Source organism: Danio rerio, chromosome 4, assembly GCF_052040795.2.
Source record: "Danio rerio strain M-AB ecotype USA chromosome 4, GRCz13ab, whole genome shotgun sequence".
Lineage (NCBI taxonomy): Eukaryota > Metazoa > Chordata > Actinopteri > Cypriniformes > Danionidae > Danio > Danio rerio.
In genome coordinates this window covers 71,152,727-71,168,377 of record NC_141024.2, presented here as the reverse complement: position 1 = coordinate 71,168,377, position 15,651 = coordinate 71,152,727, and the positions used below count along the sequence as shown (strand labels likewise).

At 41.8% G+C, this 15,651-nt stretch overlaps 1 protein-coding gene across 2 annotated transcripts in view; it reads right to left on the bottom strand.

The window, feature by feature from the left end:
• Window positions 1–3,178: 3,178 nt before the first annotated feature.
• LOC100005516 (NLR family CARD domain-containing protein 3) overlaps window positions 3,179–15,651 on the bottom strand; it is a 28,945-nt gene continuing 16,472 nt past the window's right edge. For both annotated transcript variants that reach the window (XM_088650201.1, XM_087249792.1), the window contains 4 exons: window positions 13,751–13,924; window positions 12,559–12,732; window positions 10,763–10,809; window positions 3,179–8,964 (listed from right to left, as the gene is read on the bottom strand). In XM_088650201.1, coding sequence (XP_088506327.1) covers window positions 8,387–8,964; window positions 10,763–10,809; window positions 12,559–12,732; window positions 13,751–13,924 — 973 coding nt within the window. In that variant the 3' untranslated portion in view covers window positions 3,179–8,386. The remainder of the gene's footprint in view (window positions 8,965–10,762; window positions 10,810–12,558; window positions 12,733–13,750; window positions 13,925–15,651) is intronic.

The following is a 15,651-nucleotide window of genomic DNA, read 5'->3' as shown; positions in this document are numbered from 1 at the left end:
CTACCGTAAAACCATGATATTTTTATCCAAGGTTATCATACCGTCAGAGTCTTCTACTGGGCCATGCCTAGCATCAAGCAATATCGAAGTGTGAACTCTTGAAATTAAAATGATCAAAAACGATATATTTTTTTTGAGCAAGATGCTAATCCAATTCTATTATCTATGCTAAGCTAAGCTAAAAGTGCTCCCGCCAAACTCTTGAGATCGGCTGAATGGACTAAAAAATGGTAAAACTCAACAGTTTAACTCTGGGAGAGTTGTACAATTAGCCAATTTCCTAAAAATAAATAAATAAATAATTAAAAAAACAGTGGAGTGTTCATTTTAAAAGAGCAATGTTAAAACATTTTTTTTAACAGTTGTCGAGTCAAGTTGGAGGTGGCACGATGGCTCAGTGGTTAGCACTGTCACCTCAGAGCAAGAAGGTCACTGGTTCGAGTCAGTTGACATTTCTGTGTGGAGTTTGCATGTTCTCCCTGTGTTGAATTTCCTCAGGGTGCTCTGGTTTCCCCCACAGTCCAAACACACGCACTATAGGGGAATTGGGTAAGCTAAATTGGCCGTAGTGTGTGAGTGTGTGTGAATGTGAGAGTTTATGGGTGTTTTTCGGTACTGGGTTGAAGCTGGAAGAGCATATGCTGCATAAATAGGAATAGTTGGCGGTTCATTCTGCTGTGGCGACCCCTGATAAATAAGGGACAAAGCCGAAGGAAAAGTATTGAATGAATCAATGATTTGATGGCTGTTGTTTTGTGCATTTAACTGTGTGTTTTTGCCTTAGATCCGATGGTGTTGAAGGAGGAAAGTGACGTTCCGAAGGAAACTGAAGAGAACGATCGGCATCTCAAGACGTTTAATGACGTTCACATAGTGATTCACACCAAAGAGAGTCCCTTCATCTGCCAACAGTGTGGAACCAAGTTCACTCAGAAAGGAAGTCTTAACAGACACCTGAGAGTTCACACTGGAGAGAAACCCTACACCTGCCCTGAGTGCGGAAAGAGCTTTGCTCAACACGGAAACCTCGAAGTCCACATGGGCGTCCACAGCGAAGAAAAGCCGTACAGCTGCCAACAGTGCGGGAAGAGCTTCAACCGGAAGGGAAACCTTAATTCCCACATGAGAATTCACAGCGGAGAGAGCGTCTTCACCTGCCAACAGTGCGGACTAACTTTTACTTTAAGAGAAAGCCTAAGCAGACACTTGAGAATTCACACTGGGGAAAGGCCATTTTCATGCCAACACTGTGGAAAGAGCTTTGATCAACACGAAAACCTTCAAGCCCACATGAGAAATCACACCGGAGCAAAGCCCTACTCGTGCCCTCAATGTAAAAAAAACTTCAGGCAGAAAGGACACTTTAAAGACCACATGAGGATCCATTCCGGAGACAAACTCTACACGTGTCCTCAGTGCGAACGGGTCTTCAGCCAAAGGGGACACTTTGAGGACCACATAAGGATTCACACCGGAGAGAAGCCGTTCATTTGTCCACACTGCGGAAGAAGTTTCAACCGAAGAGGAATCCTCAACAGACACGTGAGGACTCACACTGGAGAGGAGCCGTTCATGTGCGGCCACTGCGGGAAGAGCTTCAGATATAAAGTGACCCTCAAGTACCACATGAGAATGCACACATGAGAGAGCTGCCTCTGTGTTTCGTCACTGTGCAAAGAGCTTTATAAGCTTTATAAAACACTTTAATACAGACTATTTTAATGTGGGGATGTCATTAGTCCATGAACATTCCCTATTTCATAACTATAACAAGAGGCGATTCAATCATAATTTAACGTTAAATCAGCTATTATAACAATATTTAAACTATATAAATTAAAACTGTAAAACAGGAAATACATTAGGACAAGTGTTCTTGTTTACCTCCCTTCTCTCTGCATTAATATAAGGGCATACGTGTGTCATTATTGTGGAAAATCTTGCAGATACAAAGCAAGCTTTGTGTTACGAGGTTGAAACGGGAACAAAAGGTGTTGGAACCAAGTGCAGATTTATTAAATAGATCGTGCAGCAAACCGAAAAACAAGGTGTCCGAAGTTCAAAATAACAAAGTAACAAATAAACAACATAACAAAAAACTAAGGCAGGAATCAGGATCAGGAACAAGGCTCAGGAACAACAAACTCACTATAACAAGATTTACTAAGGCAATGAAGACAAGAAAAACAAACGACGCAGTAACAATCAATGGGTGAATGGTTGTATAAATATTCCAGGAAATCAACAGGAAACGGAAACAGCTGTGAGTGGCCAATCAGTGTAAGTGATACCGGGTGTATTGCATGTGGGATGTATGGAATTGTAGTTCTTTTACCACTGTAGTTCGCTGAGAGTGCTGGTTAACTACGGTGGCATCTGGTGAACACAGACAGTCATGACACTTTGAAGTCTACAAGATTTATATTTACCTTTTGGTATAAATAAATGTGGGGAAAGACCTCCCGTTCTCCCTCGTGAAGCTAATACGGAAGTAACTGAAACTGCAGTGCATCGAAATTCCGCTAGTCCTGGCTCCATAATAGAGCAGATTTCTATTGATCCCACTTTTAAAATGGCCAACTTTACAGCAGTAAAAAATGAAATGCAGTTTGCCATTGTTTACCGTTTCCTTTACATTAGGTTATATTAAGTTTGCATAATTAGTGGCGTGGCCACTTGAGTGACAGCTAGGTCTTGCTGGTCGCCGTCACTTCACCTCAGCTGATTCCGGCTGATTAGCTGCTGAACTCGGCACATACATCGTATTTTTGTCTTGTTTTATGTGGCTTTACACAGTCATTTGCTTTTTGGAATTATTACTTACAATTATCAGGTGATTATGGCATGCTGTGTGCACTTAATTGTGCTGTTGCCATTTTGTTAGCGTGTCATCGCTCTGCCCTGGGAACACAAAACAAGGGCATCTTTGCCCTTTGTTGCCTTTCCTAGGGTGGTGCAATGGCAAAATCGTGATGGTTGGCCATGCCTACTGGTAGCTTCTTTTGGGTTCAGATCTTAAAGGTTCATGAACACTCCCCACCCCTTTCAGTATGATGTTTCAAGATGGAAAAATGCTTCAAGATGGGCGTGGAGCACAGTGAGCAGAGGCAGGAGTGGGCGTGGCTGGCAAAGCAGGGGAAGCAAACAACTGTCAATCGACTCACAAAATGAGACAAACCAAGAGGAGACGCATGATTTTATATTTTACAAAGTTAAAATGCAAAGAAAAAAACAGCAAGTAATTTACTGCCCTGCTACATATATGATTATACATAAATACGGTTATTCATAATTTATATAATATATACACATAAATGGCGAACACTGGAAATAGTGACCAAACTGAAGGACAATGAACGAATGAATATACACATAATCATAATTTATTATATCATTATAAAGATATTCATGTTTATAAAACACTATAAACGTTCCTGTGTCCGAGGAAAATGCTTCGACAGTCAATCAAGTGAAATGCTCACCAAAGTCACACAACGTTTTCACATGGTTTGGAACTTAGTTCACACATAAGGCGCACCAGATTATCATTTTTTGACTAATTTAAGGCTCTTTTGTTTGCCTTATAGTGTGCAAAATACAATAGGCAAGTTAGGGCACTTAGGCAAGTCATTGTAGAACTGCTTAGGAGGAATAATAGTATTGACCTTAAAAAAGTGGTATTAAACTATGATTAGTTTGCCAATAATCTTTTATATCAATTTACTCCTAAGCAGTTTGTTTTTCTTGTCTCGACAATTCCAACTACCTTTTACGTGCCAGCTCAAACTGGTTCTGGAAAAGAATAGTGGATAGCAATTAGTGATATGTCAAGCACTTTGTACAACGGAAGAGGATAATAGTCCAGCAAGTCCTCCTGCTTTATGCAGACATAATCCTCTTAAGTCACAGTAGACCCCTTGTGACACTGAGTCACAAACTGCATAGACGTATTAAGAACAATGATAAGATTAATTTTCCAAAAGCAAGTTCTTCATCAATACTCTTAAGCAAAACACACATGCCTTTCGGTATGCTGTGCCTTTCACTGTGACCTCATTGCAGGCAGTTGCAGACTGTGACTCAAAATCTTGATCAGTCTTGATGCTCTGATCTTGTCATTGTAATCACTTCACCTCTCTCAACATGCAGAACGGAAGAGACTGCCTTCACTCAAATAGGCTTGCAACAGTTGGTGTCTTTCTGCAAGTGTCTTGCAAATATTTGTAAAGTTGTGTAGTTTCCTGGCACACTGCTTGAAGAAAGCGTGTTTGCTCTCAAACCGTAGTGTCTAAAGGTGTAGAAGTGGGCCGAAGTGAAGAGTAAGCTCTGGATAACGGCACAAATAGTGACGCTTGGGTCTTGAATAGCCTTCGACAACTAAGCACATATTCTTCCATGAGGACTTTCAGAAGTCACTTGGCCTGTTGTAATAGCTGGTGCACAGACAAGCGCCACAATCTCTCTCAGCTGCAGAATGAGTTGCCGTAATTCATTCTGCCACCCACAAATAGAAGAGACAACTTCAATATCTGAACTGCCTGCTCACTTGATCGTCCACTATCAGGAGACATGGTTTGCTGCTGGCATCGTTTCCTTGATAACTGAACTGGTTTTTACATCCGTTTAATTGTAAGTAGGTAAAGTGCTTCTGAACCAAGTGACCAATGAACAAGGCAAGGTCATAAGACACAAGAACCTCAAACAGGTCATGTCCCATACATGGAGAAAGACCTGGCTGGCAGACATGAAGCTAATTAAGCTGGTTAATAGAAGGAGAGTCCATCTTGATGCCACATGCTGGGACAGTATCAGTGGTGTGTAAAGCTTTCAAATGACTTAAGACAGGGGTGTCCAAGCTCGGTCCTGGAGGGCAGGTGTCCTTCAGATTTTAGCAACACACTTGCAGGATGTTTCTAGAAAGCCTAGTAAGAGCTTGATTAGCTAGGCCAGGTGTGTCTGATTGGGGTTGACTTTGCAGGACACCGGCCCTCCAAGACCGAGTTTGGACATTGCTTGACTTAAGATGGCAAGATTCGGTCTTGGACCTCCACATGTGAATGGTTCATTCATAAATTAATTTCTGTCCATCTCACAGTAACGGCAGAAATGGCTTGTCTGATTAAAGTTTTCGACAATTCCACCAATGCAATGTGAATCCAAGTTGTCTGGCAACTAAAGATCCTTACAACTCTGTCATCATTTGTCAATATACCCTTGTCCTACAAAGGTTTGAGATCATTGATCAATGGTTCGAAAACGTTCTTCATGCCAAAGTATTCAAAATCCTTCTCCCTACACAGAAGGACGAGTTGATTGTGATCTACTGTGGATCTATTGCAAGGCAAAATGTCCGTCAGGATCATGTAAATGGCTAAAACCTTGTGGTTTTCCCCCCTGAACCAAGTGGATTCACAACCTCAAAGGCATCTTGATGCATTATCATGGAAGGAAGGTTCTGTTTTCAACAGTTCATTACCATTAAATCTCGCTCCAAATTTTCAGTAGCTAGTTGAAAACATGTAGCAACATATTGCACTCTTACAGAATCACTTTTGAATGGTGTGGACAGTGACTCACGGATTAAAATAATCATACTCGTCACTGCCCAAAAGAAAAGGCACAGGCTCAACATAGATTTCCTTTCTTGGTCTGTGCTCTTAATGCTTCTGTTGTAAATATTAAGAAGATCTGCTCTCTTAATCTCATAAATAATGTTGCTTGCAGTAGCCTCTTGGATTCCAAGTTCTTCCATTTTCTTCCTTGGGATCATAAAGGAATGTGATAGACCAATTTCATGGGTGTTTTGAAAGTCTTCAGTAATGGTCTGTATGGTACTGGCTGATAACAACAACTTACTTTGAAATTTAAGATACATAAGGGCAAGATTTTGTAGGTAGAGTGTTTCATCCACAGCATCCACAACAGATTCAGAACATGGCTGACCATGCAGACTGCTGGGCTCAGCAGGACTGGTCATACAGGTTTTTATGTCTCCTTGAAAAATGTGAACCTAAAGTGGATAAAACTGAACTGAACTGAGTGAATGTTGCCATTCTTTACCCAAGTTCTATATTTCATTGCTTTCCTGTTTTATGCATTGCACATTTTTGTTCGTTATGTGTAAGTCCAACACAATCTCATGGCAAGTCGTAACTTTTTGATTCAGCTTTTTGATGAAAAGCATCTTTTTTTAAGATGTTTGGACAGAACTGTGTGCCCAGTGAATTTGAGGCCCACCTCAATGTAGGACTGCGGTTTTCACTGCCAACCGAATGTTTCTATAATAACATGTATACAGGTCCACAGAACGTTTTAGCTAATAATCTGGGATTAAAATATTTGTTTCAACTCTCTGTGACTTATTTTTGGGCTTTTTGCCTTTATTAGAAAGGACAGTATTGAGACAGGAAGCGAAGTGGGAGAGAGAGAGGGGGGGTAGGGAAATGTCGTCGAGCCAGGATTCAAGTACCGAATCTTCTCCATTGTAAAATGGTACATAATCCAATGATTAAACGTTGGAGGAAATTTGTCTTTCCATTTGCGCAGAATAAGCCGTCTAGCAAATAATGATGAAAAAGAAATCATAATTTTGGTATTATTGTCTAAACTAGTGATGGGTCGTTCATGAACGATTCTTCAATATGACTCGGGAACTACGAGTCCTCTCAGGGAGTGATTCGTTCATCCGCGCGTGCGCACATTTGTGCAAGTAGTATCATTAAATTCAAGTCTTCATCACATTGGCAGAAGCCAATCATACGCGGTTAGAGCCGGAAAAAGAATTGATCCGCTCACCTCTCGAGTCCTCTATCGGGTCTGAGTCACTCGTTCATCAAGGGCCAATCAAACGCGTTTAGAGCCGGAAAAAGAATTGAACTGTTTATTTCTCGAGTCCTCGGGTTTGAGTCATTCTGTCACATAAACAACGAATGATCATGGCTCCTATCGGCTAAGACTGTGCATTGATTAAGATTATATGTGACTGTCAGTGTAACGTGAATGAACCCCTGACATTTGAAGACATGAAGAGGTGAGCTGAGCAAAGAGACAAAAATACCTTCATAGACAGAAGAGCAGGTAAACATTGAATTATTGTTTTCTCCTTCTTATATTCTATTTATGACTTATTTGTCGTGTGATCAACCTTTTGGGCTAGTTGTAGATGTGTTTGGAAGCAATTCGTAACATTTTAATAATGTTTTGGAAAATTGAACCAAATGAACGAAATGACTCGAAAAAAGATTCGTTCATCTTGATGAACGAGACTCAAAGATCCGAGTCAGTAAAATGATCCGAACTTCCCATCACTAGTTTAAACTGGGATCTGTAATTAAACCAAATTTTCCTATAATAGGGCAAGGGTCAATTAATGCATGCAAAACCTTTGAAAAGAAACTAAATAATAATTGCCCGAACTTGGTCATTTTTGAACAGGAGCAAAACGTGTGTGTGTGTGTGTGTGTCTGTGTATCTCTACTTCACATCTATTACATAAGGGATTTATAGTTGGCGAAAATTTTGCTTCTGTCCAATGTAGGCGATGGAGCACTTTAAACTGAATAATTGTATGCCTCAAACAAATTGAAGTTGTGTGAATCTTATTTATAATCAGGGCCGGCGTGTCCATAGAGGTGACCTAGGCGACCGCCTAGGGTGGCAGAATAGAGAGGGTGGCGTCCGCGACACCTCCCTCAACACCCGCATCCTCAGTTATGTCCGCGACATTCAATTTGATAACTGGTCACTTCGGTTTTCACATTCGGGTTGAGGGCGGCATGATCGTCCTTTGCCTAGAGCGGCAGTTCAGCTTGCTCCGGCCCTTATTATAATGTCTTGCCAAATTTCCTCTGAGAGAATCAACTCAAGTTAATTTTCCCGTTGTTGTTTGGACTTTGTTATTGAAGTTAGATTTTGTGAGGAGATAAAGAATCATGGCTCCCTTCAGCCAATCCGCTCCTGCACACACTCATACACTACAGCCAATTTAGTTCATCCAAATCATCCAGTTCACCTATAGTGCATGTTTTTTAGACTGTGGAGGAAACCCACGCGAACAGAGAGAACATGCAAACTCCACAACGAAATGCCAACTGGTCCAGCCGGGACTTGAACCAGTGACCTTCTTGCTGTGAAGCAACAGTGCTAACCACTTAGCCACCATGCTGTCCATAAGTGAGTCAGTGTAGACCAGGGGTGGCCAACCCTGTTTCTGGAGAGCCACCTTCCTGCAGATTTCAGTTGCTACCCATATCAAACACACCTGAACCAATTAATTAGGACCTCCACATGATAATTACCGGCAGGTGTGTTTGATATGGGTAGCAACTGAAATCTGCAGGAAGGTGGCTCTCCAGGAACAGGGTTGGCCACCCCTGGTGTAGACTTCTTATTGTGTGACTTCTGTGTTGTTACTTACAGGTTTGTTCATCGGACTAAGAGTCACTGTGGAGTTCAAGTCATGAACCATGAACCCGAATCCAGCATAGAGCGGTTCAGTGAACGTAGAGGTGAATGTGTATATATGTGTGAGTGTATGTGTGTCAGAGACACTGTAGAACGACACAGAACCAGCCGACTCGTCCGCATACACTCCTACTCTCTTACAGGAGCCTGCAAACACACGCGTGTCGATGTGCTTGTAACCGTACCAAAGACCAAATGTGTCGTCAGAGCAGATCAGGCACCAGGAGTTATCATTGAATCCAAACACACAGTCAGCGTCCTTTCCTTTCCTGCCTATTCCTGCGTATGTGATGGCTATGTCAGCCTGTCCAGTCCATTCAGTCTCCCAGTAGCAGCGTCCAGGCAGTGCTTCTCTAGACAGGACATGAGGACGCTTGTCAAATCTCTCAGGATGATCCGGATACGGCTGACTCTCTTCCACATATGTGGCCTTTCTGTTCCCCTCAGACAGAGCGAGATTGGTGTTCGCAGTGTTTGGATCCAGTGTCAGAAAATGGAAATCTAAAAACAGAAGAAAATAGGCATTTATGACTATGTTTACATTGCAAGGAACAAATGTCCCCACAAGCATAGCCTTACTAGTACTGGGTTGGACCCCCTTTTGCCTTCAGAACTGCCTTAATCCTTCGTGGCATAGATTCAACAAAGTACTGGAAATATTCCTCAGAGATATTGCTCCATATTGACATGATAACATCACGCAGTTGCGGCAGATTTGTCGGCTGCACATCTATAATGTTATCCTGCTGGAGGTGGCCATCAGAAGATGGGTACACTCTGGTCATAAAGGGATGGACATGGTCAGAAACAATACTCAGGTAGGCTGTGGCGTTGACATGATGCTTAATTGGAACGAATGGGTTCAAAGTGTGTGTTCCGGTCCTTGGGAGTTTGTATTTTTGTGCCTTCTCCCTCTCTGTTTTGCTTGTCTCCCTTCGCATCTCCTTGTCTGTCTTTCGCTCTTTGTCTCGCCCTATCACCTTTTGTTCTGCTATTTTCTCTCTGCTAGGTACCTGCTGATTGGATCCTGAGCCTGTCACTCCTCATTAGGGCGTTTCCTCGTGGACCAATTAGACTTCGTTCCGCGGACTTGTTTTACAGAGTGCTATGTGTGTTGGTTTGTGTTCGCTCGCTTCTTATCATACTGTATGCTTTGTTCTGTGTTTCTGAATAACTGTACGTCGATGTAAATTAGGTCATGGTTAAAGAGTTTATCATTCCTTTTTGGGGAAAAGGGAATAGGTTACTAAGTCGCGCGACATACATTTTGCCCGTAGGTAACTTCAATGTTTAGAAACACTAGGTAAGTGGGTGAGCGCCGCATTTTGTATTTTTGCTTATTATTTCAGGGAGTTTATGTGTGGTGTCGCAAACGCTGAAGATTTCGGATTCTTTTTCACAGTTTGATTTTTATTAGTAAGTTTAGAGGGGGATCTTGTATTCTAGTTTAGGTGGCTTTTGGTTTTGTTTAGTTCTTTGCTTTGGCGCCACTCTAGTTCCTTTTCCGCTGAAACTTTTGGTTTGATTGTATTTGTTTTTTTTATTTACATATATACATTGTACAAAGCGCACACATGTAAGCCTCTAATGTGTTGGCTTCATCTTTCTTATCCTCGTAAGAGGAATAAACGAATTGATTGTAAAGTTTGTGTCCTGGTACATTTTCCATCCATCTACTCAGTAATAATTTAATATTATAAGTGTTACATTTATTCTCCCTAGACAACTTATTTAAATCGTAACCACCACCACCAGCCTGAACCGTTGATACAAGGCAGGATGGATTCATGCTTTCATGGTGTTGACGTTAAATTCTGACCCGACCATCCAAATGTGGCAGCAGAAATGGAAACTCATCAGATCAGGCAACCTTTTTCCAAATTGTATTGTCCAATTTTGGTGAGCCTGTGTGAATTGTAGCCTCAGTTTCCTGTTCTTAGCTGACAGGAGTGGCACCTGGTGTGGTCTTCTGCTGCTGTAGCCTATCTGTCTCAAGGTTCGATGCATTCAGAGATGCTCGTCTGCAAACCTCGGTTGAAACCAAACGTTTCCTCAAATATAGCTATACCAGTAATATTGAATCTTGTGGGGACATTTTTTTGGGTCCCATGAGGAAAACAGCTCATAAGAATGAAATATTTTGAAAATATAAAAACGCAGCTTGGTTCTGGAGAAGGTTGAGTTTACAGCTAAGGTTGGGGGATAAGTACTGAATATAGAGTCTCTACAGTACAGAAATCATTACATCCATGGGAAGACCCCACAAAGATAGCTGTACAAGTGTGTGTGGGAGACATACATTTGTGTAGTCCAGCTGTGATCCTGAACTCTCCTCCGTTTTCCAAACTATAAAACAAACATTAAAAAAAGTGTCACATTCTGCACACCTTACTAAATATTCAAAGACATGTTTTCCATCAACTTCTGTTTATAAACCTAACTTGCACAGAGAGCCTTAAAGGATTGTTAAATTGATTACACGTATCCACGAAAACCACCTAAATAATGTACTACGTATGTTAGGCCACTAGTTGGCACTGTCATCTTGCTGGTAAACAGTATCTGGTATGCTGCGTTCACGCCAGACATGGATGAAGCGTCAAGTGCGAATAACTTACGTTAAGTCATTGCAAAGATGCGTATAGACAAGCGAACGAGGCAGCGTGAATAACTACAGAGGCACCGCCGTATTTTGGAGCCATGTGCTACCGAAGTACCAGTAAGCATAACAAAGTGATGATTAGACGTGTCATTGCCGTATGTTAATATATGCAGCATTCTAGACAATTAAGAATTGGGAGTTTCCTACTTGGAATTGACATCTAGAATTCTGCTAGAAGTCAGACATCCGACCTGTGAACTCGAATTAAAGATAACGTCAGCAAGATGCGTCATTTTGATATTAATTCACAGATGGCGGCTAGTTCTGCTTTAGCAGGATTAGCATGAAAACATAAATAAACTGTCAAGTATGTTTACAGCACGTAATGAACAGAAACCCTAGTGATAAGTGAAGTTTATTTATAAACTAATGAGGATCACATGCTTATGATTGATCACAGCCGGTCCCTCATTATTCAATGTATGATTCACCAATCAGACGATTCCTTAGCCACTATAAATACCCTAAGTTCCACATCACAGTTATCTTTGTTTTAAAGAATCCCCCGTTCCACCCCTACTCCTCCTCCTTTCCTAGATGGGTGGCACGGTGGCCCAGTGGTTAGCCTTACAGCAAGAACATCACTGGTTCTCAAAGGTGTGACAATACAGAAGCGATGTGTTAGGACACCTCCGAAAACGGCTGCCTGTTCATCATTTCTGTCCGTTCTGCCAAGTCACCTGCCAGCCAGTGAACTGCTGACGTGTAACCTCCTGACACCACCACTGCAAGCCTCTTGGGTCAGTTTCACTCATACACTTACATACATACATTCTCCACCCAACCTCCCTTTATTTTCATTTAATTAGATATTTGAGAAAATTGAAAAGTTTTGTTTATTTGTTTCTTGGTGTATTTGTTGTTGTTTTTTGAGGGGAATCTTGTTTTGGGTTACTTAAAATGATTGTAGGATATTGACTATATAAATATTTATTTTTTGGTATTGTTGTTACTTGTAGTTGTATTTGCCATTGAAATTAGTTCATTAAATCTTTCTAAGTGGAATCCGATTTTCTTGTTCTTATTTCGTATGGTTCTATGTTACTGTATGTAACGGAGGGTCTTGTATAAGTTTTGTTTTCGCTATCCTGGGTAATTAATTATACAGTTAGATTTATTTGTGGCAAGGTTTAAAACTTGTCTGGCACCCGAAATCATGTGTAAAATTTGTTAATATATGTATGTTATATATATATAATATATAATTTTTTTTTGTCCGAGGGTAACTGCGTTAGAGGGAGATATAACCAGACGCACTGCTGTAACAGCGGCTTCGGTGGTTCAGTGGTGGAAATCTCACCTGCCATACGGGAGACCCGGGTTTGAATCCAACCTGAGAAATTATTAATTTAAATTTTTTTTGTGTGTGTGTGTGTGTGTGTGTGAGACCACCGTTACAAAGGTCATCATCATTAAATATTGTGAAAACATACTTGAGTCTGTCCAGGGTGTAGTTTGGATCCTCCAGTTGTTCAGAGAGCAGCTTGACTCCTGAATCTCCTGGATGATTGTAGCTCAGATCCAGCTCTCTCAGGTGTGAGGGGTTTGAAGTCAGAGCTGAAGACAGAAATCCACAGCCTTCCTCTGTCACCATACAGCCAGACAATCTGCAAACACAGCTCAGATTAGTTTGCCAATCAGATACTAGTTTTACGCAATGACATGTGCAGTTAACAACCGACTCCACTCCATTTTCTCTAATGTACATTATTATGAACCAGGGCTTCTTCATTAGCATTTGTGTGTGTGTGTTTGCAGGATCATTTATTTCCAGACTCAAGGTCAATTAGAAAAACAATAAAAAAAACAGATGAACTTAAGACTTATTTGGATGGGACTAGTTTTCCTAATGTTTGATTTACAGTTCTTTTCAGTCGACGTTTGTGAATTTATGTATGGGTTTGGACAGGATTTACTTTGTTTTCTATTTCCACCTTGGGATACTCATCCCGAGGCCTCTAGAGATTGAGCAGCGCCATTGATGTGACACAGTTTTGTAAAGAAATGATGCCAACCATAGAAGACTTCTAGAGGTCTCCATAACCTTGGACCAGGCCGTATCCTGAGCAGATGCTATGGTGGTCATGGAGGGGTGGAGAGCATGTGACCCCAGTGACCCCCTGAGTCTCCGCATTGATCCTGTGGGCCAGTCTGTGCATCAGCCGATGACCTACTCACACAATGGATGTCCAGCGTTCTCCAGCCTCAGCTCCTGGACTGCAGCTCTGCACAAGAAGTTTGGCCAGAGGAGAAATGGTCGTGCACAACTAAGTCTGGTTTGTCTCTAGGTTTCTTCCTTCACTTTCGCCAATTGGTGAAGTTTGTTCCTCACCACTGTCGCCATTGGCTTGCATGGTTCAGGACCTGTGGACTGTTGGGACTTGGAATTGGTTTGGACACTTTTGGGACTCTGACTGACTGGACTGACACAGTTTCAAATTACTAGAGCTTCTATGTTAAGCTGCTTTGACACGATCTACATTGTAAAAGCGCTATAGAAATTCTTAATGAGCAGAATTAAACTACTGGTGACAAACAATTACCCTTGATGAATCAATTCCCAAATTAATTGGCAATTAATTAGTTTATATAAGTATATTAGTTTATATAGTGTTTTTTTTATACCTCAGTACGTTAAGTTGACATTGTGGACTCTTCAGTCCGGCAGAAATCAACTTCACTCCTGAATCCTGCAGGTCATTGTTACTCAGGTCCAGCTCTCTTAGTTGGGAGTTTGCTGTGTGTAGAGCCGAAGCCAAACTTTCACAGCTCTGACCAGTGAGATTACATAAGGCCAATCTAAATCAAGACACAAAACAGAAGTTTATTTTCTGTCATATCAATTAAACATCACATTCTGACTGACATTTACAACATCTGTCTTAAGCTAAAGTTATTAAGTTGTATAAGGGTGCTTTCACACCTACACTTTTGTTTCGGAACCGGTCTTGTTTGCCCAGTTAGCGCGGTTCGTTTGGCATATGTGAAACCACCAATCCCTCTCTGATCCGCGCCAAATCAATCGTTCCGAGATCGCTTGAATGAGGTGGTCTCGGCTCGATTGAAACGAACTCTGGAGCGGATTGATTGCAGTGAGAAAGCGATACGATCCGAGCGCGGTTATATCACAGTGTTTTATGGATATGTAATAGCCATACGGCTATATGAAGAGAGAATTAAGAGTAGGGCGGGAAGTTTCGTGAATCTCCGGATGCTCGCAAACAAGTGATAATCTCCCGGTAATCTCGCATCTCCCTCCCGGTCCTCAAATAGGCATCGTCGCGCACCCTTCTCACCCCTCCCCACCGCATCTCTACTCACTCTTCAGACACGTCTTTCGCTCGCGCACCTTGTCAAACACCACCAAACCACCACCTCTCCTGACAGCTGAGCGGGACTCTGCTAAATAAATCCTGACACTCTGACCAACGTGAGGAGAGTTTCTCATACGTGACTTGTTTTAGCTCTTTTGATCTGATTAGAAACTTTGCAGTGTGAAAGCGAACCGCTCCAAGAGCAACAATGTAACATTTGTAATCTCTGTTTCGGAACAACTGAATCGATTCACGGGTGTGAAAGCACCCTTGGGTTAAGTTTGTTCCCATTTTGCCACAAACATAACAAAATTCTTTGCAGCTGATTTGGCGGAAGTGTTAAATGGATGCGAAAATCTAAATCAATAGCATGTTAAAATCTGTTGGGCGGTGCTGCCAAATCGGGCAGGAGAAACAAGAGGATGCGAAACTGAAAATTGCTCCATATTTTTAATTCCTGTACAGAGAGGTCACGTTTTGATCTTTTATTGGCCTCGCGCAATCACATCCCTGCTAAAAAATCCAGCTTAAACCAGCCTAGGCTGGTTTTAGCTGGTCGACCAGGCTGGTTTTAGAGGGGTTTTGGCCACTTTCAGGCTGGTTTCCAGCCATTTCCACCCTGGTCTTAGCTGGTCAGGCTGGAAAATGACCAGCTAAATCCAGCTAAAACCAGCGTGACCAGCCTGGTTCAGGTGGGGATCGAACACGGATCGACAGCATGGCAAGCCAACGTGCTGACCTCTGGACCACAATGGTACTGTTATGTTTGTGTGGCCGGAATTATACTTAATCCCTTCAGGCAACATTTTACTCATGGGGCTGCGAGACAATAAATAAGAAGAGCGGAGCTGCGGCAAAATAATGGATAAAGAGAGTGAGGCTATGGTCAAATAAGTAAATAAATGAAAAAAAGTGTAACTGCGACTGCTGCTTTATCCATTCGCCATGCTGGAGAGGAACAGTCTGCGCAAATTGAGTGCATAGTGGGTGTCCTTGACTACAGCTCTCCTCTGATTGGCTGAAAGGTACGAGTTGCCCTGACTCTGCCAGCAAAGTCTCCAGGGGGAGTCGTACGTGAAAGAGGATTAGCACATTCTCATTCAGGATGAACTCGCAACTTTTAAACATTCAAAACTTTTTGTACACTCTTATACATTTGCAAATGATGTTTTGCATTTGTGAAACGTATTTTATGAAAATGTATTTTTATTT